The following is a 25,313-nucleotide window of genomic DNA, read 5'->3' on the forward strand; positions in this document are numbered from 1 at the left end:
CGAGCGGGAGAGCCCGATTACGTAGCATGACATAGTTCGCACGTTTGAAATGGCCCAACTATAGTAAGATTAACTGTAACAGTGAAATTTATATAAAAATGAATCGCTAAATTTGTTGCTTGGTGCAAATCTCGGGAGCAGTTGAACTGATTTTGCCAAACAAAAAAGAATCGACTGTAAGGCGGTACGAAGTTTAATATTCTTTCATGTGGGAATCAAACCCACGACCTGTCGATGTAATGCGTGGTGACCACCTTAACCACGCGACCATCGAATTCAGTTAGAAAATGGCATTTAATAGCAGAATTGATACGAAATTTCAGACATCACCAGTGGAAGTTTTAACCAACCAGTCTTTAAAAATCATCTTTCAAGTAAATAAATTGCCAAACTTAGACCCTCGTTGGTCAAAATCAATTTGTTAGCAAGTCTTCAAGAACTTTTGACATAAGGAGCTTATGAATAAGCAAAGACTTTAACTAACGCAGTCTGACGTACACAAAATCAATGCATAAGTAATTTTGTACCGCTTTCATGGCAAATTGACCGAGTTATTTTGTAGGTTTCCTTTTAAATAGAATATCTGTGTAATTAAAGAACGTTTGAAGAAGTTATTTGCGTGAAAATAATTTTTATTTAATCATATTGATAGTATTTTTTTATAATTTAACATTGGCTGTATTTGACTACCTATTACCTACTTATTATGTAGATTATATCATCTCTTGTAGCTAATAAGACAAGAAAATTCTCATAATGTTTGTTATCATTGTCTATATTTAATTACTTTTATAAAAAAATACTAAAGTCTGCATGTCTGTCACGCTTATGCGGCGGAACTGAAGATACAAATATGTAATTTTTTTTTTAAAGATAGTAAAAGACCCGATTTTGAATGTAATAATCCGGGAAACCCTTTTTTCTTTAAAAAAATCTTCATGAAACTCCTGGTTTCTGAAGTACACTTAGCGGTAGTTTATCTATTCAACAGCGTTTAAACTCATATAAAAAACGCTATTAAATAGATAAACTACCGCTAAATGTACGTCAGAAACCAGGCTTAAGTGGGTGAAATCAGTTAGCACCATAGTAATTTGTACTGAGTATTATTAGATAATAAACAAAGCTTTAATATTAAGGTCAGAATTTGAATGAACAGTACTAAATGGGAATCGTGTAATAATTTACATCCGAATACTTGTAAACAGGTAGCTGAATTGACAATTTTATGACAAGCAAGTCGGTAGCGATTGTAAATTACCTTTAGAATTGGGTGTTAAATTAGTTATATTGGGTTTTAGTTATTTGATTATCAGAACAGGTGTATAATTTATGGGAGTTTGAATTCCGATGTGTTTCCCCGTCGGAAAATTGTTTCGCAGTTTTATGTTGAGAGGAGTGAATGAATTGAAATATAACTCACTTTGTTAACAGTTAAGAATAATGTAAGCTCCCTTAAGAAGAATGAAATAAAGAAAATTCAAGGGTATTTACTACCACTGTTGACGATTGATGACTTAAGTAGTTATGAAAAAAAAATCTATCGAAAACTGCTCAGCACCTCTAGTGTGTTTCGAGGGTTTGTAATTTATCTCTTACATCAAATTCTTGATACGCGATAATACCGAATACCTTGATAGCACCGAATTAATTAAAAAAACATAAATATTTGGGGTCTTACCATAAAAAGTAACACAGTTAAACGCCTCGCCTTTTTCTTTAAAAAAAATACGCCAAAATACATAAACATTATGTATTATTTATTGCTAAGGCCGATTTTTTTTATCTGTTAAATAGTTCTCATGTTTGTATGTATGTACGTGTGCAGTTCCAGCAGATGATAGCGGCGCTGGCGGCGCTGGGCAGCGGGCTGGTGCCGCCGCCGCCGATGTCCCAGGCCTGGATGATGCAGAGGATCGTGCACCGGCAGCAGGACCGGTGAGTACACCTTGGATATTCTTCTTATATACTTGTTCTGGAATATTGTTGCATTTAGGAACAAATCAATGTGGATAGTTTATAAGCGTCTAGCTCGCACGACATAGGGTATCTTAGTACATTTGTGAATATGTTATTATGAATGACATAACTAGTAGACAAAATAGAGTAGATTACTTTTGACTCTGAGGCTTCTACTTTTACGGATGTTGAAAATCGAAATCCATGCATTTCTACTAAAACTGTTTTGGGATGTAAACTTTGCCTACAATAGATTAATAAGCGTTTTAAAAGTTAACTTATATGGAAATCAAACGCACGACAACAAGCATTAAACTATCACTATAAAACTCTAGATCATGATGATATTTAAAAGACATCAATAACATCAACTGGCAGATAACTTATCGGCAAGTTAACGGCGCCAATAGTTATAATTTTGAGAGAATCCGCGATGAATAGAAAATAACCTCCATATAGTCGTTTACCATAACCGTTTTACAAATATATAGGTTTAGTACACACTGCAGTATTGATTATTAACTACGACTAAAGAATATTGCCTTATAAGTATATGGGAAATTACGAAACTATAACGACGAATAATCGGTTGATGGGATAGATTTTTCTATGGAAGGAATAAGTGAGAATTTTTCACGCTGTGTCGATGTTTGGTACTCTTTCATGCATAAGTTATTGAATTAATTTTAGTGAAATTTGGCATGCAGATAGTTAATAAACTAAGTTAGTAGATATAATACTTATAGTTCCGAAAAAAATATTGAGTTTAGAGAAATAAGCAGCAGAAATTTGTAACGATACAAATATAACATTAAAACAATTGAAAAACCTTAGTACTGGTTATATAATATCTATATAATATCGGTCTATCATCTTTAAAAAAGGTTTGTGTGCGAGATTTTTTAATATATCAATGGTGCTAGTGGAAAATTTCCCAGTCAGGTGTCGCCGTACAGTGTGTATTACGCCTAAAGGGGCTACGACAAGGCCACAGTCAGGATTTATGATGATTCCACACAAAATTATAGCTGCACTGAATACTAGTGAGCCGTTCTAATGGCATTGAAACAAAGTTTAAGGTAACTTTGAACGCCTACTTTCAATATTTTGTTCAACAATGCGTCTCGTTATGTAGAATATTGGGTTATCGACACGATTTATTTAATAAAATACTGCATTCTTAACGGCTGCTTCTGGAAGCTATCACGATTCACGAAGTCTCAGTTTCGATTTCGACGTCGGGCAATAGGATGTAGTGATTTTCTAACTTTTGTTACAATATTCACAGTAGTAGCCCGGAATGTGGTAAAGTACCAAGTATATCTCAATATAAAGTCCTATAAAAAACATCTCAGAATTTATTTACATAGCGACAGATATACTGTAACATAGAACGACTAATAAAAACGACAAAGCGTAGGCTTAATTTATTTAACTCTACCCAAACCCTAAAGTATAATAAAATTACAAAAAGCAAGTATATCAAGAACACAACTAGACTTAAAATTTCTAATGCGCATTTTCTGAGTACAATTAGCGGTACTTTATCTATTCAATACCGTTTTTTTATACGAGTTAAAACACTATTGAATAGATAAACTACCGCTAAATGTATCTTAAACACAAACAACATAGGAACAAAACACCAAATTATCGTCTCTCAAAATCTTCCCTACAAAAACCACTAACATCTTTACCACAAAATCTAATACATATATGTACTATGACTAACACATAGCAAGTGAAGGACTCATGCATGTATAAAATATAGAACCTTGAGCCCTATCATTCATATTCAACGCTCGCATCCTGTTTAGCTTATTGTGAATCTGTCGATATGGTTTTTTTACCATATTTGTATTACCGATAAACCGGTACAACTTAGCTATTATTATAAAAAGATTAACTTATACTTTGCACAGGAAATATAACTTTTTTTTAAAAGACCACTCCCGCACTAAGATTTGCTCTTGTGTCGCGGGGACTTTTACAAACGGACAAACAACGGACGCAATGGTAGCATCGTGGCGACACACTGCTCTACGGAGGCAGTCGCTATTTTTATGCTCAATTTCATCATGATCGGTTGAGTGGTTTAGTCGTATGATCTCACTCTATTTAAACGTTTGCAAATAAGGTATCCTAAACTTAAAAATTCTTATTGCGTTTAAGACAAACTTTAATTTATTGTCCTATTTGTTATGCTTTTTACGACAAACCGCTAAACCGTTTTTGATAACATTTTGCATATTATTATACATTTAAAGACCCGGAATCAGATATCAGCTACATTTTTTTAAACATCGATACTAACTTGCTGTAAAGTCGCGTACTAGTACAGTTTAACTGATATTTACTTGTATGAGTCAGTTTTTCACATAATTTAAATTTTCTTGAAGAAGTAACTAATATTCTGAAGGTTAGACGGGTTATTGTAACCGTTTGGGGTAATCCCTGTGGCCTTAAAGCCTTATATCAGTTTCAGTACACTTGCACCAATGATGTTTGCGTCATAAGTAATTACTGTTTCATGGAAATACTTTAATTTGTGGTATTTTATACAATTGTATCATTTACTGTGGTCTCCTTTGAATGCCAAAAAATAGGTATTTATTTGTATTAAGTAATTTATTCCTATTAGGATTTATTGCAATTATTAAATTTAATTGAAAAATGTTTTGCCTCACGTTAAAAGTATAAGTTTGTGTGTTAAAATTAAAAAATATTGTTAGATGATAACTAAATTTTGTGCCCAGATAAATCTAGATTAAATTTAACAAATAGATCCTCGACCCGGGAATTGAACCTGAAAAATTGATCAGAATTTAACTTGGCAAAAAAGTCAGACTCATTCGTAAAATTTCTACAAGCTACTTACATAAAATTACGCCTATTTTCTATAGCGGTCGCCAGAGACAAAGAAAAAAATAATTTTAACCAATTTATCAAAAGTACAAAACACATATTCAAGTGTTTCTACCTTGAACCCCAAGACAAATGGCCGCCATTTTAACTTTAACACACAGCTTGTAGTACGGATGATCGTAGTAGCCAATTTTCATACGATTAACCTTCATCCTAGTATCGACTGTATCGTTTGCGACTTGAATACTAACTAAAAGCCTTAGAACAAAGCCTTATTAGCTGTACATTGCTGCTATAGTACCAGTTGTGTATGTTATTATTGTTTGTAGAGACGTAATGGTTAACGATTTTGTTTTTTGTTACTTTATACCAATTGTAACCTAATCAAAATATATCGTCATTTCGTTAATTAGTTCCCTAAAATAGAGGGTAAGCGTACAGCCGAATATACCGGCCGCCTAGACACACCAAGTTGCTATATCATTTTAACTTTGAATGAAACCTTATAGCACTTTTTGTGACGCGGGAATGGAAAGCAATAAAATTTAAATATAAAGGTTTTTAAGTCATTATAATTTGGCTCCCAACTGGCTGGCGTGGTATACTCAAGACCTAAACCGTCTCTCATTGCACGAGGAGACCTTTGCCCAGCAGTGGGACAGTAATGGAGTAAATTCCAGAAAATGCTTTTCTAAAACTCCTTCAGGCTGTTTTCTTCCGTCATCAAAGCAGAATGCAAACTTACTATTATAACTAAACATAACTTTTAAAACTATTTAAAGTAAGTAGTTGGAGTCAGGTGTGCTCAAGGCGTAGTAATTTGTAATGTAAATGCGTTTAGTTGTCTCATGCGTGGCTCATCTCTGTGTTACGACGACGCTACGTTTAGTTGTTGCAAAATTACTTTGTTTCACTGATTTTGTTTTGGGGACAGGAAAATTTGTTATCTCACTGCTTATATACTAAAATGATGTATATATCTGTGCTGGACAATTTAACAAAGATGTATCTGAATGTTTGTTGCATCAAAACTGCAGTATTCTTGCAATTATTTGGCGTCTCAATGTACGAAGTCTGTACTTGTACTGTCAAATTTTGTGGCAAAAAGGACCCAGATCTGGGACCCTCATTACTATATTGTATTTAAATCGAAGACTATCTTAACCTAGTTAGATTAAAGAAACTACAGTCTCTGGAATTTTCAGCCCGAAGAGAATTGAGAAACTATCCAAAAATTCCCCGTAATATTTCCTAAAACAGACTTCCGATGAAATTATAATATCTGTATATATTCTTCTGTTAAAATGCCTCACATTTCCTCTATCCACAAGTTATCTACCGGTTAAAAACAAACGATCTCCAAATCTATAACCGTTTCCCCGAAATCTTATCACCGTTGCATTGAGAGGAGGAAGTGACGCCGACGATGGCAAGTTCCGTTGTCGTGTACCGAGATATACTGACACTTGAATTTCGTTCATTTTCTATGGAAGATAGTTAAATTGTTTCTTTGATAGATTTGCATTAGGTTTATAATATTAGAATTGGACTATTATGACGTTTCAACGTTGGGATAAAGTGGATTAGCGTAAGTTGATAGATAGATTTCAATAGATCCAGTTGACTGTTGCCAATACTGTTAAAATATTGGTACAATCCATAAAAAGACAGGGCAATTTCTATACTGTTTATAACCTTTGAAGTACACTTTCAATTGCACTGTAGTTTTTGGATTTATGATTAACACGGAACTTAAGAAAGAACACTTTTTAGATAAAAAGGTCTATGGAAAAATCTAGAAAACTGACCTAACTGCTTTATAAAAGAGAAATAAACACAACATTACAAAGTTATCATCATCCTATTTCCATATTCTGTAAGATATACACTTCCTCCCCTGTCCTTCCGTTTGCAACAGTCAGTAAAACTAAACTACAAATCCTAAAAACACTAAATCTAGACCGAAAACCAGCTTCATGTAAACAGCTAAAGAAAGTAAGTGAGATACAAAAGCTTGTCATACAAATTCGATATCGAGCACACGTCTGAAGAAGCAGCCGACAATACCGTCACGCGGCGCCTTTGTGTGTCCCGTCAGACACCGGCCGATTTGTGCCGACCTATTCCGAGGTACGATGTTCAAACGAACTGTTTGTTGTTAATATGTGGTGTATTTTGTAAAACGTGTGGTTTATTGTCAATACGAAAATTTGACAAAATACGCGAAAAGTTGTGTTGTTTTTTTCTAGTCGATGTTTGAGTCAAAAAGCTAGCTTAGCAATATTTTTTATGGGATTCAGTCTTCATTTTTTGATAGGGAGAATTTCGGCTTGTCTTTTTTTAACTTGCCACTCAAAATTTAATAAAAAATACTGCTGAGCAAGCAGCGGCTCTACTCGCTAGTCTCGTTTGGTATTAAGACCGGTCATAATACTATTGAAATGTGTGTTAACGACATGTCATTGTATACTGTCATACTGCAGAACATCATTGAATAATGGCCGCACAACATACATTTCAACAAAGCAAACATTCTAAAACGTATATTTCTTTAAAAATCCTAGTTTCACACGTCCGAATATCAACTGTCACAAACTCTGCACGACACAATATCGTTTTCAAACCGTTTCTAAACCGTTTCCACGTCGTACCTCAACACAGAGCACATCACCTGTTCAGTTCGACAATGTTTCCCTATTCATTATTATTGAGACGTTAAAATGGCCGCGGCCAGATGGAAATTCACGACGAAGACATTGTTGCGGCCTGCCTTACAATAGCAAACGTTTCGAATAGAATACTCGATCGATTCACTGGAAAACTGGATGTCCAAACTTGTCAATACGAGAGAACTAGAGCTACAGATATACAGGTTTTGTAATGTTTGTGTGACATACAGACTGACAGTTTTACCCTCGGTTTCTGATTAAATTTAACGCTAGTTTATCTATTCAATGACGTTTTTTTTGTATGAGTTTTGACATTGTAGAATAGATAAACTACCGCTAAATATACCTCAGAAACCGGGTGTAAAACAGCTTGTTGTATATTAGTTGAACTGTCAGTGGGTTAAGCAACCTATGCTGTGGACAATGCATAGATTGGAGAAAGATAGAAATTGAACAGTATTTGTTTGGAGTAAATTCACAATAAAATAGATAATTTGAGTTAATAACTGAAAATATAGATATATTGGAAATTGTGGCTATACAATTCGGCTTAAAATAACCTTTGGGGAAATCGGGCTAAAATAGCATATAGGCTATTTTATCATATAGGCTATTATAACATGTAGGCTAAATTGCCTTTAAAGGAAAACAATCAAGCGTACGCAATAATTTAATTGTGATCTATTTGGCACTTATCACAGTAGTAATAAATCAAAATTGAGAGTAGTTTCAATATTTAACTAAAGCCTATTAACTCATGCCTGCTCGCCTAACAAATCTATGTTAGTGTCTTTCAAAGCCATAATCTATCAGTCTGCAAAATTTTACCCAAATCGGTTCAGCCGTTTTCACACACAAGGTAAAAACCAAACACACTGTAAAGAACAAACCAACACACTTTAACGAGTTAAAAACAAAAGCATCAAAACAATATTTTTACTCTACGCTTAACAATAGTGACATATTAGTGCATATAAAAGCAAAATGATTAATTTTGCTTTGACAAATATATTTGTACAAATATACAAGGGTACATAGGTCATTTGTGACAAACAACTGAAAAACTAGGCTTATATATAGTGTATTTTTAAAACAGTTGTGTAAAGTGTAACGGCCTTTTTCAATGTCTGACCTTCGTGTTTTCAGTACATATACTGTAATTTACAAGTGTTTTAAATTCACTTTAATTATTATTAAATGCATTTTTGTTTAGTTTTATTGAAATATAAGACTGACTACCTACTTATATTTCTTGTCCTTACTCCACATTGGGTAAGGATAAGTTACCATGGTTTTTTTTCTCGAAAACATGCTGTCAAAAGATTTGACAGACATTTTTAACAACCGGCTTCTTGACCGTTAACTCTCCTTGGGACCCACACTACATAAAATATTGTAAAATAAAGTCTTTCGCTGCGTCTACTTGTCCAGAAAATGCTCAAAAACTATATGAGTACTATATGAGTAAAGATGAAATTTTAATCCTTAGCGTGAAAATACCTTACAAATACTTTTTGTTGTTGTGCTGCAATCATAAAGAAAAATTGGCAATGAACTAGTTTATTTAAGATTCTAAATAATTTAATTAAATGTCACATTCGATAAAATACATAAACTAAGGAACTACTTCCTCTATCATCAAATTTCCGGCTGCCGCTAATTACCAAAATGTCCGATTAGACGTTTATATTGTTATTGAAATACTAATAATATTGACGTATAAAATTCCCGAGAACGGCCTCAATTATTTGATTATCCTTAAAAACAATTCAGTATCCTCATAACATTCGGTGGACTAACACATATTTAAGCGTTTCAATAAAGTTTGCCGCTACAGAAATGACGTCATAGTACATCAAGTACAGATTATTGGAGCTCGGACTGCGTTTCATCGGCAAACTGAAAGTGCAAGACTTTTATTACTAGTGCTATTTATTGTGTAGTGTTTTCAAGTCATTGACCTTATAAGTACATAAATTATAGTGACGTTTTGAAAATTATGTAAATTTTTGAACAAAGCTTGCGTTTTCAAGTGCATTTGGTTGCAGCTGTGCAAATGATAAATGCATAATTTATACATATACTATGTTGTTTGTTTGATGTGAAAATAATGGGTGTACTATATTTTAAGTCATTGTTTATTGGATTATTCTCAGCGTAAGTTGGTTTAGTGAAAAATATCATCGAAATTATTATAATTTTACAAAATACAAAAAATATAGTGAAAAAAATCAATTTTATTTCAATAATTGAATAAACATTTGGATTATTAATCGAATTATATTATTATCTTATTATTTAATTCGGTTTATAACGAATTAAAAAAAAAGTGAATTCAAAACCGTCAAAATTATTTAACACTAAAAAATACGTGGAATTTTGCGAAATATTGAGGTGTTAGTGAACCATGTGTCAAGTGCCATAGACTGTCCGAAAATGAACGAAATAATATCAAGTGCGCTATAAAATTATCAACACTCGGTGTATTTCCTACGAAATAAATATTTAACCGCAAAATTCTATGAACGAGCCTGTTTTAATTGTAAATTACCGTGAACGATGAATAAATAATAATTAAATATAATTTGCTGGAGGATTAAAGGTTAAATTTATTTTATATTTATGAATAAATAAAGCCACCGATGATCCGTACATTAATTGAGCATTCTTACAAAAAACTATTATTAAAAAATATAATAATATCGATAATAATCAGCATTATATTTCCGCCTAAATCGTACACACCCATTTTTTCAAACAAACAAATAACAGTACAAAAATTTACAGAATCACCCAGTAATTTTCATTAAAACTAGGATCGCAATGAAAACTTTCTGAATAGTGGAATAATTGCATAACAGTGAACATTAAAACAGTGTGATTCTATAATAAAGTGATTAAAATGCTGTGGAACCCATGTGACCCGCGGTCGGGATATGAGCTATTATATTATTATGCCTTAAGGTAATAATTATATTGTTTTTACTATATGTTTTGCTAAATAAATATAGCCTAATTTCTGTATTTTTTGGTTAACGTGAATAATTCCCGTCATAAAAAATATCATGTCTGTTAAACATACATAAAATCACGCCTTTTCCCCATATGGTTAGGCAGATACCAGAGAACACCACTTGGTACGATCCTTGCAATCTTTCTTTGCTTCATTCAATCCATACATCTAGTCATACAGAATTGTCGGTTACGAGTACTACGCACCTGACATTTTTCAAGACTATGAATTGTTAAAGATATTATAAATAGATATTATATTTGTACTCCAATTAGTTAAAAATCATTGTCTTCACCTTATTTCACGTAACGTAGAGTTGGTAAGACATGTTTTACTCGTAAAACCGTGTTGTAAAGAGATTTGGCAATTTTGTACGAACACTCGCCTGGCTGACCTCTACGCTCCTTGGAAATAAACTCATATTCGTAAAAAAAAAATCAGTATAAATTACAAATTGACAAGAATTTGCGCAATGTTTTTACTGAAATTATTAAAGTAGGTCACAATTGTCTTAAGTCATACTTGGGGACTTACAGAACAACATAATGAACACTATTTTTTTGTTATTATTTCCTGGACAAATCATCAATTTAATACTTTCCCAAGCCATTGTAATTTGTAGGATATGACGGTTCATGCCAGTACTATTGTTGAAAAATGTCTATTATTTCAGTTACAAATAGGATTTCTGGTGATTCACCATCATACCATTACACTTTAATTTGGTTTTGAATATTTTTTAGTAGTAGTTACCCTGTAACATTAATTTATTGAGGGCAAACAAAGTCCCCAACCCGCACTTAGCCAGCGTGGTGGAAAGGGTAAAAAAAGACCCAAGTATAATTTCTTCTTTGACTTATATTCTTATTTCTTCAACAGGCTACCAGAAGTGGGTGAGAAGGCGCCATCAGCCTCGTCTCCGAACCAGGCGGAACAGCCCCTGGACCTGAGCAACAAGTCCACGTCCAGCACCAGCGGGACACCGCCACCTGATGCCAAACTCTTCGACAACAGGTCAGTACTCCAGCTCATTGAATCCTGATGAGAGGGGGGGGGGGTTATAGGATGTGTTATTAATGACTAGAATAGTAGGAGGAGTTCGAGCTTAGTATCAACAGCATCGCGGATCGATCTCTCAGGTTAAACTGGGTTGTGTTAAAGCAGTCGCTCCAAGTAAAATACCGGTATTCAGCTGAATTCGGTGAGAATAGAAGCCAACTCCAACATGAAGAAAGGCAAGGCTGATGATGAGTGACTAGGATAATAATTTCGTCTGTTGTCTGGACGGTAGTCGAGGTCCAGTATATTGCAAAAGGTTCACTTCTGAACTGCTTAGATTGGAGACGTAGAAATGTATTTCAGGCATGAAAAATATCAATAAATCGAAGAATATATCAAATCGAACCCGGGACTTCGTAGTCAACGGTCACATATACTGCAGTTAACCACAAAATCAAACGCACTTTAGTATCATACATATATTTGGCTCATGACTCGTGGTCGTGATTCTATACGAATTCGCAGTACATAAGTAGGTACCTATAAATACACACTTACCTAATTATTACTAAAATTATCGGTTCACAATTAAATTTGACATACGATGTTTTCCTTCCTTGTTCGAAAATAAGTTAACGCATATTATGGAAATTTAATTTTAAGTGAAATACCGATTATACGTGAATAATTTAACTTTTACTCAGGGATAATTTGGTAAAATTTGTACCTGTGTTTCCCCGGAATATATGTATTTAAAGCTATACTTTCGACTCTGACCGTGTTATTTATATAAATTGTAGCATAAGACGTCCTTTCTGAGGATATAACCCATTTTTACGACAAAACGCGCCTTTGACTACGTATAAAGATTGGCCAGGATAAAAAATTTTCATGTGTAAATCTATGTACCTACTCATCTAAATATTTAGTAGTTCTGGCGCTATTGAGTTACAAACATCGAAATTCTCGCATTAATAATATGAGTAAAATCATTGGATTATTCTTAAAAATGTGACATGTTTTTCAACAATTTAATAAACTTTGTTTTAATAGGCATAATACAAAGTTTATTTAATACAAAACAAAACCACAACACGGTCATCGGTTTCAAAAACCTATCATGGAATAAAGTTAACCTACTATAGTTTGAAAAACAATTATTTGTGGACCGCACAAATAATTGTCCCGCGTGGAAATCGAACCCACGACCTCCCGACCGTAACGGCGTGGCAACCTGAACCACTGCGCCACGGAGGCAGTCAAAATCAATTTATATCTATGAGCTAAAATTCGAATTTATTTAGCAAGTTCTGTTCCAAAGAGTAACATATTTTCTTATTTTATAAACCATACTAATAATTCGGTTCGTTGTTAAACTACGGAAGCTTCACAGCTTAACCACTGAACAGATCCTGATAAAATTTAGCATAAAAGCAGTTGAATAACGGTAAAACATAATTTATTTCGGAAAATCAACTCTTTAAATTCTATCCTTTTATTTTTACTCCATACACGGCAGTCCGAAGCAGATTCTAAATATAATTATAATTACCGATAGTACCTAAATCGTAAATCTATAATGGAGCCGCAAATCGTAACAGCTACTTTTTTAAAGCCATCTATGTAGCCCACTGCTGGGCAAAATCCTCCCCTCTTTCCTTCCAAACCCGTCTGTCTATACTTAACTTTATTAATAAAATATATTAATAAAATTAGGTAGCGTACACACGATAGCGACTAAACGGACATTTGCATAAAATTAAGGCCAGCGCTAATGTGTAATCCAATTTAGTCGCGTTTACCTAGATTAAAGTGATAAAGCTATGTTTTAATCGGTCAGCCTGATGGGCACACTGTTTTTATGTTATATACTAAGTGGCTGTGTTAAATAGGGAACTTTTTGTTATGTATTTAAAAGTATAGTAAATAACGAAGGATGGAATTTATCGGCAGATAGTTATTAAAGTTGTTGGTTTGAAAATTAAGACGTTTTAAAAGTAATGAAAGTTTGATAATTGTTTGTTAATTTAGTTTTTACCCTTAAAGATTTCTCAGTAATAGTAGTAAAATCGTTCTGTGAATACAATTATTCAGAAATAAGAAGCCTTCAAGAATGTTAGTACTTTTTTGGGAAAGGAGGAGGAAGGAGAATAAAAGCTTTTTACGATTTCTTTAAGATAACAGTTTTCCTTCAATTTATCATAAATTTCTAGTACGATTCAGGTTGAAATTAGGTACCTTTTTATTGAAAATCATTTTCTATAGTCTACTGGTAACTTAAGGAACCAGAGAATCGATGAAATCCCTTGAAATCAAACTTAATATAACATGAAACAGTCGTCAAATCGAGTCATTTTTATAAAGTAACAACACATTTCTTTGCTTATTTTCTTATCAATACAGCACTGATTAGATAGGTCCTTTCAATATTACATAATAACGTAGGTACATATTTTACTTGAAATAGTATTGAACATCCCGCAATTTCATTCATTTAGGGTGATTATTCCGGTCTTGTATTTTGTAGCTTCTTGTTAGATATCCTATTACTTAAAGTACTTTTTCAAATTTTAATATACCTATCTAGTAAATACAGAAAGTTTTCGTGTTCATTTAAAAACGTAATTCTTTTTTGTCTTGATTAGCAAGATGAGGTCTTCGCTCAGTAGTGGGACACACTTCCCACTCTAGTCTAGTTTTCCAGGTCCCTGTTTATTGTTAATTCTGACAATCTATGAACGCATTCAGATTATTCCACTATTCCCATTTTGGGCTTTCTACATCGCCAAGTGTCGAACCCTTATTATATGTATAGCAATATTTTTTGAGCCCAGAAAATCTATCTAACTATACCTAACAAGTAAAATAACAAAATGTAAAGAAACCATAAACAGTCACACGTTAAACCGTCGCGTATTAATTCGCCACGCCACCGCTTCGCAACCAATGGTCATAACATGGCAACATTCGCAGGCTCACATTATAATCGCACTTCCTATTGTAGCCCCGACTTGGATAACACAAACAATAGCTAAGTGAATGCACCCATTAAATCATGAAAACGAAACTTTGAACGATCGACGCGGGTCAAGGAACTTTTGACAGCCCGCCATTGCGATGACAGATGTCATTTGATGCTTTGCTCATAAAAATTATATGTCATTGTTGATTATTTTGTGCCGTATCGGGTTTAATTAAGTATGGCGCTTTGGTTTTAATTTCAGGCCTACGATCTTGCAAATTAACGATCTGACGGTATACTGTCGGGGTTATATGGTTATGGTTGATGTTCTGTCACTTTTAATCAATTTTGAAACTGTATAGGAGTGAAAAAGACAAAACATTATAACTAATCAGTCTGACAATAAACTGCTTCAGTTAGTTAATTGTGGTTACTAAGCAAAGTTTCATGGACCGACAAAACCATTGCATGAGATATTAATCTTATCTCCTCAAAAATCGTTTTTCCCTACTTCAAAATGTTTTTAATATCCTCATAATTACTACTTACCTATCAAACTACTTCAAAAACATTTAAACTATGAATTTAACTACCAATTGTAGAACAAAATTCTCCATTTTTCGAAGAATTGTCGATAAACATATATAATGTCTCGCGTACAGCAAATACCACTACGTTCCGAAGCAAAGCATGTCTACATAAACCTTCAAATAAACTCAGTTTATTTCATACTATCCTTGAAAGATATTCAAGTCATACGTCTATCAACTATATTTCTTTCAGCCGTAGCTATTTGGATAAATTTTAAAGAAAACGATTTTCAGCAAAGTGCTTTTAAAAATTATCAAGACTGTAAGAAGGCCAAATAGATTCATATTAATAAGCGTGTTTCATGATTTCTGAAAATATCTGGTAACATGCTCTGTTTGGAAAATTTCTATGTTTAAAACCTCTTCTGTTAATTATTAAATATTCTCTAATACTTATACTGAAATGTAGTTTAGTTTGTTTGTACGCAATATATTCAAAATATTATCCCAGAATTTAAATTGCAACACCAATCTCTCAGTAAAATCGTTCTTAACAAGAAAACACATTCACTTATCGTCTACGTCTTTAGGAAGGACAAAAACAAATAAAACATCGTACTATTTTTATAAATTACACATTACTATCAGTCAATTGTAAAGCTTAGATTATTTGTCGCAAGTCAATCGTTTGACTGAGTCAAGAAACTCATATCGCAAAGTCAACGTACTACTTTAACGGCTAACGCGAATATTACGAAAGCACTCTTTATCAGCCAGTCAACAGCACTTTTATTATTTACGTTGATTCATATACTGATGAAATTCTAAACTGTTTTTTTATTGATAAGACGTTTTTGTTCCTTGTACGATTATTGTAGTAAAAAGAAAGAAAACAACATTTTTTTTCGCACTACTTTTCGGTTTAAAAGCCCCTATTATCCTTTTAAATTATATGGCCTGAAATCTCTTAGATTTTAAGACATATCACCCCATCTTTTGTTTAGGAAGTATGTTTTCGAGACAGGCTTCGGTGTCATCACGCTGGCCAATGCCTTTAAGGAACTCTTTCTCTTAAAACCATGTGTTTTATTTTCTAGTTTCAGATAAGTAAATAATTGTCAGAATCTCTTTCTATGTTTATAATACTTAATATACAATTAAAAAGTCGCAATTTTAGGTTTTTTAAGTGAGACTTCATTCTGAAATCTACGCAATGTTGGGTAGAATACAATAGAGTGTAATAAAACTGCTATCAATACATTTAATTAAGTATAAGGAGTTTTTAAAGTCCGGCTTTATGTTAGTCATAGTTGGTTAAAAAATCTTTTTGTGGACTTCGAATATAATCTGCCTCTTGTCGATTGTAAAACAGAGATTTTCACATTATATATGTTTGCATGCATAAAGAGCATGTCAAAAACGACGGAAATTATATTAAAATCCGGTTTCTTAAAGTAATTTTCGTTGTATGACCGAGAAGCCTTGAACATTTCAGTGCCTACAAAAAAATCCACTATAACTTTAAAAAAATAAATTAAACCTTACATCTGAAGTATTGTGACGTCTTTTGTCTTCAACAACCTTGGGAATAACCTTCAGAAAATTCGTGTAATAACGCCTTCAACATAAAGCCTTATACCTACTAAATTCTGAACATAATAAATATATATTTAGTTCTTATATTTGAACATTCAAAGTTAGCGCAAAAGCACGCTCTCCTTAATGTCTTTCAAGACATGTAGATGTCTATCTAAAATATGATTTAACAAAACAAATGTATGACTAAACGTCAAGATAGTATAACTTATGTAGACTCCACGACGAAATATGTACCTCCGAAACCTTCAAAGATTAAAATCTGTTGTCTACAGGCATTCAAAACGAATTTATTTTTAGAGACTGTAAAAAGAACGTTTCAAGCTCAGCTAATTTCCTTTATGACAAAGCGAATAACCTCATAATTACGCCTAGTACGCATAAAAACATCGTAGCACCAATATTATACACAATACCCAATCGATAACTGAATAAATTCATTCTCTGGGACCGCGATCTGGGTCGCATGACTCGCCAAAACAAATAAAAATGCACCGATAGTCTGCTGGTGCATCGACCTTGCATCCTCCACCCAACGTGCCGAGCGAAAACACACCCTAAATAACACACATATGAACCACATTCCTCTGCAAACCTTCGCGAAAAATAAGAAAGCACAATTCAAGATGAAACCGAAGACGACATACCCAACCAAAGCATTTTATACCGTACCACCAAAAAATAAGGTTCATTCTCAAACGAAGCGACAGCATAGGGAATATGATAAAGATGCATTCATAGTAGTCCGTTATCGGCGAGACTGAGAGTAAATATTTCGCATTTCGCGTTATCTTCGGATTAAAACGACAACGTACGGTTTTGAAATATTGAATTTAGACGATTGTGGGCCGTTGGACGGTGACCCATTTGTGATTCATGTAGTGTGACGTCACAACACGTGCATGCCTCTCCTTCACCTTTCAGAGCCAAGTCTGCCTGTTGAATCAGCAGATTTCATTACGAACGAAACGAAAAAGGACAAAAAACTGCGACGCCTTTCGTTTCCTTTTTATACTTTTTATGTCTTAGGGTTGAACGTTTAGTATGCAAAGTTTATTGATTTATCTCGTTGCATATTCAGGGTAGTCTGGCTGGATACTTTCGGATTCTTCGAGTGGAAATTTAAGTTTTAAAAGAAGGATGTTCTTACATTATAATATAAGATGTAGAATATGTAAATATAGCATTATAGGTATGTTAATGTAGTTTACGTTGTTACAGATTGAAGCGCACAGCCGTAGAATGTGCGGCAGGCAACAGCGGCGGGCGGCGCGCCTACACCGAGGAGGAGCTGCTGTCGGCGGTGCGCGAGATCCAGGCCGGCAACCTCGGCACGCGCCGCGCCGCGCTGCTCTACAACATCCCTCGCTCCACACTACGCAACAAGCTCACCAAGTACGGCGCCAACATAGAGAACGTCGAGTCAGAGCCTGACAGCGACGACAGAGCCGACTCTCCGCCCTCAGTCATCCTCAAGATCCCGACGTTCCCGCCGCCGGACGACAAGAGTCCCTCCCCGGCCGCGATGCAGCTGAGCGCCTCCACAATCGCGCCCGTCACGCCGGTCGTGCCGCCCCCGCAGCCGCCGCTGCTGCTGCCGCACTCCGTGTTCGCCGACCCACCCTCCACGCAGCACCTCTTCACGTCCCTTAGCGACGTCATCGCTAAGAGCATCAGCCAGAAGTTCCAGCAACCCCTCGACCGGCCGCACCACCAACCCTCGGATCTACCCTTCATGCGCGCTCCCGACCGTCACGTGTCCGTCATCAAGACGCCACCCGACAACCAGCGCTACCCCGCCCCCGGCAACTCGAAGGCCACCACCAACAACAACGGCCAGCCCGCCACCGGCGGCAAGGGCACGCGGCCCAAACGTGGCAAGTACCGCAACTACGACCGTGACAGTCTCGTGGAAGCCGTCAAAGCCGTGCAGCGCGGCGAGATGTCGGTGCACCGCGCCGGCTCATACTACGGCGTGCCGCACTCCACGCTCGAGTATAAGGTTAAGGAGCGTCATCTCATGCGGCCGAGAAAACGCGAGCCGAAGCCCCCGCAGGACACTAAGCCGCAGCCGCCGAAACCCCCGCCACCGAAACCGCCGACGAAGCCGTTCTCCAACGGCATGAACGGGCCCGAGACGCCGGGCTACCCGGCCGGCTACCCGTTCTGGGCCGGAGGAGGGTTCGCACCCCCGCCCGCCCCCGACCTGTACGCCTCACACATGATGCGACGTCTGAGAGAGGAAGCGCCGCCGCCGGCCAACGGCTCGTTCCTGGAAGGCATCATCAGATCGAGCCTCGAACGGCCGCAGCTGCTGCAGCGACTGACGAGCGAGCCGCGCGTGCCGGGCGAGGCCACGCCGGGGCTGCTGCGGCGGCTGGCGGGCGAGGACGAGCCGCCGGCGCGGCGCCAGCGCCTCGACAGCTCGGACCAGGCGCTGGCGGCGGAGATGCGCGAGGCGGTGCAGCGACTGCGCGCCGACAAGCTGCGGCCGCGCAACGGCACGCCCACGCCGCCGCCGGGCGCGGGGCCGGCGCTGCCGTGCGCGGGCCCGGCGCCGCTGCCCGCCGTGTCGCCGGCGCCGGCGCCGCCCGCCGCGCCGCCCGACCGCGCCTAGTGCTACCCTCACTGTTTGTGATAATATTATGTAAAGTACTAAAGTACATTCCGCCGCTCGCCGACGTCACGCTAGTGCAATAGGGCTGGGGTTTGTCGATAACTCTCGCGTTATCCGTGTATACTGTTGTAGTGACAATAAACTTAGTCGCAGCCTTCTCCGAACGCACCGCCGGTGTCGTCGCTTCGTGCATTTATTTCACATTCACCGACTACGTGCATGTAGTGTCTCCAGTTTTCGTTTCCGCTTCCCTCGGTCAGTCCGGACAGTCCTCGACACACACACTCACACTCACACGTATCTACATCGACACTCACATCATCACCAAATATCACAATAGTTACCTAAAAGTCACAACCAGTTCAATATATCACAGCTTTACTAATGCATTATCACACAATATTATAATAGTGTTTAGTGTCCCATGACAGAGATTCGGATGCCGTCGCTTGTTACTTGCAGACGTCTTACATAACATCTTCTACACATTCTGTTATTCCTTTATTCTAAATTGCAAAACTCTATGAACCAAGATTTTCTCTGTTATGTTTTATATTTTCTACAAACTGCCATTTTAAAATGGATGTTCTTTCTAAATTCAAATTAATGCGAGTTTCAAACGATACTGCAGGTTACAAGCGGCGCTAGGGTTGTCCAAAATTCACGCAAATCCAGAGAGCCTCAAATTTTGACCTTGTTTTAAGTAAAAGACAACCAAAAGTTAACGTTATAAAATTAACTATTTAAAATAATTTTTAAGTAATTAAAAAAAAACAATGTAACAAATTAATTATAAAGCTAGCTATGAGTGTAAATGTTATCGATTTTTAAGTGAACTATTGCAGATTTTGTGCGGTGTTTTTATAATTAGATAGGTAATATATTGAATGAAATTATTAGCGCTATTGGCGGGTAGTGCGGTTGTGGTACCGTCGCCGCGTCGCGCGCAATCGCGCCGAGTCGCACCGAGTCGCGTCTAATCGCGCCGGATCGCGCCAGGTCGCGCCGGACCGCGCCGGGTCGCGCACAGTCGCGCACAGTCGCGCATAGTCGCGTCTAAGCGGCGAGAGACCGCAGGGCACTAGTTGTAGAAAGGGAACGCGTCTCAACGGTCAGCTCAGCTTCGCATGTACGAAGCTACGTTCGGACTTATGTGCAATTATTATTTTGTATAAAAATAGTAATTTAACTGTGTCTAAGCTAACACGTGGATTTCCATATTACTGAATGTGATATTTAGGTATTACGAGTGCGGTTTGACGGACGACCTGCGGGGACCGCCGGCCCCCATACATATATACACGTACGTACATTAAATACATCTAGTGAACTTATATATTTTATGTACTATTATTGTATCTTAAGAAGATAATATTCTTATTTTTCATGGTCCAAGTTTTAAATGTTTTATCGACTATACAAAAATGTGGATAATCATTATTATATTCTTGTCGACTTTAAAAATTATAATTAGCCCAAAAATCCTCAAAAAAATGATATCTTCAAATTTGTGAAATTTTTTGGTGTTCAATCAAAAATATATTATTGAAGTACGAGATGAAAAATGTATACGCTCTCCCAGAATAAATTTAGGTAAAAACTATTTGGATATAAAATTATCATACGATACTTATTGTAAGTTATGTGTACATGTGCGCCTCATGGAAATTAAGAAGTCTTTGTATTATGTATGTAATTAAAATATACATAATTATATTATATACAAGTTAAAATTTAATGTCGTACATTTTTCTTCGGAGACCACGAGTGATGTGCAAAATAGAAGTACATGTGATCGCTCTCGACATCTCCACATATTATATTAAAACTATATCCATTTCGGACCGAAACAAAACAATTTATTATAGAAAAGTGATATTTGAAGGCATTATCCAAAATGAAATACATATCCCAATGTCGAGATGTCGAATGCCATCTCTTAAATGGAAAAAAAAAACAAAAATTTTTATATTCAAAATTTTAAACTAGTCGATAGCATGTCTTTCACTTTTGTTTCTCTGTGCATAATTTTCGACGTCTTTTTAGCATTTAATCTTAAAAAATAATCTATAAACGTTATGTGCATTTATCTGAGTGATGAAAAGTTTTGTATATTGAAAACAAATATATTTACCGTCGTGTTGGCATCCCTACCAGACCGCATTTCCAAATTTGAAATGTTAAAGATCGAACAAGTTTTTTTTTCTTTGAGATACGTACACGAATCTGTGTGTTATGCCTGACATTTGTTGATAGCTTAAAACAAAAGGTTATTTTGTGTAAGTTTGTACAGATTATAGGATGGGACAATTTGCAAAGAGAATTTAGGTAATAATCAACATTCCGTTTAGAATGTTATTAGATTTTTTTAATTAATAATATAACTATTTTTTTGCATCGGGAACAAATAATTATGTTGTTTAATCTTATTTTGTAACGTTAGTTAATTTTTAAGTGGCTTTATTTTATAAAAATAACCTTATATATGATTAATTGTCATATTATATTGAGATGTTATACATTCATTGTTTTTGTGCAAAGTGTTTGGGGTTCTATTCCCGGTTAAAAGAGAGTTGCGACTGATATGTAGTAGAAAATAGCCGAGTGCGGTGAGGCACAGGTTCGGTCGGTACAAATGGTATACGCCGCCTTAACACTTAAAAATGTTATTGACAGTGGCCTCTACAACACATTAAATAATCACCACGGAGAAACAACATCTTACTACTTAAATGGCGATAATGCTGTATTTAATATAATAATATTAATAATCTTCCGTGTCGATGGTTATTTTTTGAAGGACAGGCGAAAGGCTGATGTTGTCAAACTTCACGGACCGAGATAGACAAACATACAAAAATACTGCCTCTGTTCAAATACCTCATTTCGAAATAGCGATGCAAATTATAATTATAAATAACGAGAGCCCAATTAATGAGTCCGAGTGTTGTTTGAAAACAACAGTCTTTTTATATTGAAGAGGTCACTGGTTTATTAGTGAATCATTTTTATTGTATATTGTTCAATCATTTTTCCACATAGTTTAAGCATTTTAGTTAATATTGTAGTGTACTTTTCAATTAAATAGGTAGTCCGTAGCGATTCTTTAATATTTTCTTGTTAATTTTTTTCGTAAATGTAATAAATTCTCCGTAAGGGTTAGGTTAGTCTTGAATGGTCCTCAACTGGTCCAGGAACAAAAGACAATGAAGGGAAAGTTGCATTTTAATTAAAACATAAAAATATACATTTATGTATGGGCGACATAATATTATAGCGAGTCGTCGATGCGTCTACTCTCGTGCGAATATTCGAACGAACTAACTCACGTGCGAACCTTCTACTTTTTTAAATTCGACTTTCGAATTTTGGAATTCGATTTTTGAATTTGAAACGTTGGTTTCGCGGGTATCTCGTAAAAGACATTGCCAGGATGTTATTTTACTAAGTATTTTTATGGACACAAGTTGTTTGTTTGTGTGACTGTACCTAACTTTGTGTGACGTCACGCAGGTGTGCGCGCCGCGGCGCCGCCCGCGCCGTGCTCGGATCATACGGGAGATGTTATTTGTAGTATTCTATGTAAACATGGCGCGGGGCCGCGTGGCCGCACGCCCGCGCGCCTGCGAGACGACTAGTTTCTCTAAGTGTAAGAATCACCTATTGTCGTCACTAATTGTTTTCCCTTTACATCTTGTATGTATTTCTAGATGGTTAATTTTTAAACATTAACAATTATTGTACTATTATTACAATAATTGACTTATTATTATTGACATTTAGCATTATCGTGGAAAGGTATAGAATATTGAATGAAAGTTTAAAACGTCTACACAGACGCACTTCGCGAATTATCTACATTCGCGAGTTTTTTTTTTATAAAAATTATGTACAACAAGAAGCATTTAATTTTAGAAATATGAAATACCTATAATGTTATAAATTTATCGACCCGGCGTCACTCGAGTCTCGAGTCTCGACGTGCGCTGACGTCACGTATTTATTTTGAACGAACGCTTACAAAAGTTACATCACACTGCTGGGGGACATTTTCTTAGAATGTTTTCTTTGCAAAATTATTATTGGGATTCCTTTTGTGATTAAAAACAAATCAGTTAGGTAATGGACCAATGTATAAGCTAGTTAAAACTGTTATTTCCTAAAGAATCGATAAATGGCTCACGATTTTTTTTATAATATATAAACCGCGAATTGAGCTAACAAGATCAAATTATAATATTGTTATTTAATTATTGAGTACAAGTTTTAATGAAATATTTTTTTTTCAATATACCTTACTCGCCTCTTTATTTTTGTTATTTTGTTCCTTTAGTTTTTATTATTATTGTTTATCATAAACAGATGAATAGATTTCGAGTTTAATTTAAGCGACTCATAATTATTTTTATTATAAATTATAAAAATATTATATATCTTTCAATTCCTCAGTAAGAAAAGTGATGTTTATAGTTTATCTGACAAGCGATAACGCGATAACGAGCGATTTAAAATAATTGGCATAACAATGTGATTGGCACAACACTATTGTATTAAATCTAGTCAAATTTTTAGAGATGGTGAAAAAAATTGAGAAGCTAAGCTTACGACGATTCGACTGAATTTTTGATAAAAAAAAATTAAACAAACGTCCAAAAACCGTCGCTAGGCGACTTAAAAAAAAGTTGATTTGAAATCGTGGAATTGTAGACGATGTTTGTAAAAACTGTTTCTTACATATACTGTAACTTGAATAGGATCATTTGAATTGGAAAAAATTGACGATTTTTCATATGTAATGTCCTTTTATCTATAGGATCTTTATACCTTACGTTAAATATCATAATGAAATGGCTGGTTAGGCAGGTGTAATGTGCGAGGATATTTAAAACCTGTATACAATAAATTTCTTTCATTTGTTGATGTTTTTTTGTTTTATTTCGATTTTTATACCTTCTTATTGTGTCGCGTGGGAACCTAAATACTATATGAATTTTAAAATATTTAAGTATGTTATAATCTCTATCTAGAGAGAATAGTTAGAACTTTAAGTACCTACCTATAAAGGAATTTCTGGGATACTGTTGAACTACTGACACTATTACTTAACGAAAATTGGCATTGTTTTTGACCTCTTACAAGGCTTCGCCGAATATCTGCCCCGCTACTGAGTGTTCTAACAGAAACCTAAATTAACACATTGTCATTACAAATAAATTCAGAGAAAATCAAAGAAAAAATGTGCGAGACCTTTATAACAAGATATTTGCAAGCAACTACATAAAAGGAGACCAGTTACATTTCTTCAAATAACAATTCGATAAGAAGCTGATGATTGCTGATTAGACACAAACAGTAAGTAAATGAGTAAGTATTAACTACATTATACTTCTGAAAACTACTCTATCTAGAACTCCCTTTAAAAAGAAATATGCCATAAAGACAACATAAGCTTTGAGGCGATGCCTTAACAAAGTCACATTCTTTGTCAGATACCAAGAAACATTTCAGTCAAAAGATATAGGTAGGTACATACATAAAATCACGTCTTTTTCTCAAGTTGGGTAGGCACAGAGCAGGAACCGCCACTTTGCAGAATTCTTACAAACTTCCTTTGCTTCATTCAAATCCATTCATCTATAATGAAAAAAAATATAGATTTTTATTAAAAATTATTCTTATTTTGACCGAAATTGTTCATGAAACTAAAATAACTGCCAGCTGTAAAATTCGTCAGTACGAAAAAGCAACAACACAAAAGATTGAACTTAATATTACTGGCATAATAACACAATAACACACTGCCATTGCAAACGACAAAAGAGGTCAGCAATCAAAATACCACAGATACCAAACAATTGACAACAAAACCTCATTTCCAACTAAATTACATGAAATTATTTAAAAACAACGTATAATTTTATAAAAGGATGCGATCTAGTTAACTTGCAATAAATAGAGTTAAAAAAATATATTATTACCGATCGCGGTGGCAGCCATATTGGCCTACCGCGAATTTGTAAAAAACGCGCGCTAATTTGGCGGGACGTATCCACCAAATGTCTGTTCTTTGGAAATTGTGAAGGTTAATTTTCGCGGTAACAGA

At 35.6% G+C, this 25,313-nt stretch overlaps 1 protein-coding gene across 4 annotated transcripts in view; it reads left to right on the forward strand.

Moving 5' to 3' along the window:
• Eip93F (Ecdysone-induced protein 93F) overlaps positions 1-24,130 on the forward strand; it is a 242,152-nt gene extending 218,022 nt beyond the window's left edge. For all 4 annotated transcript variants that reach the window (XM_076130360.1, XM_076130361.1, XM_076130362.1 and 1 more), the window contains 3 exons: positions 1,829-1,938; positions 11,386-11,520; positions 17,815-24,130. In XM_076130360.1, coding sequence (XP_075986475.1) covers positions 1,829-1,938; positions 11,386-11,520; positions 17,815-19,210 — 1,641 coding nt within the window. In that variant the 3' untranslated portion in view covers positions 19,211-24,130. The remainder of the gene's footprint in view (positions 1-1,828; positions 1,939-11,385; positions 11,521-17,814) is intronic.
• The last annotated feature ends 1,183 nt before the right edge of the window (positions 24,131-25,313 follow it).

The sequence above is a fragment of the Anticarsia gemmatalis genome, chromosome 24 (genome assembly GCF_050436995.1).
Source record: "Anticarsia gemmatalis isolate Benzon Research Colony breed Stoneville strain chromosome 24, ilAntGemm2 primary, whole genome shotgun sequence".
NCBI lineage: Eukaryota > Metazoa > Arthropoda > Insecta > Lepidoptera > Erebidae > Anticarsia > Anticarsia gemmatalis.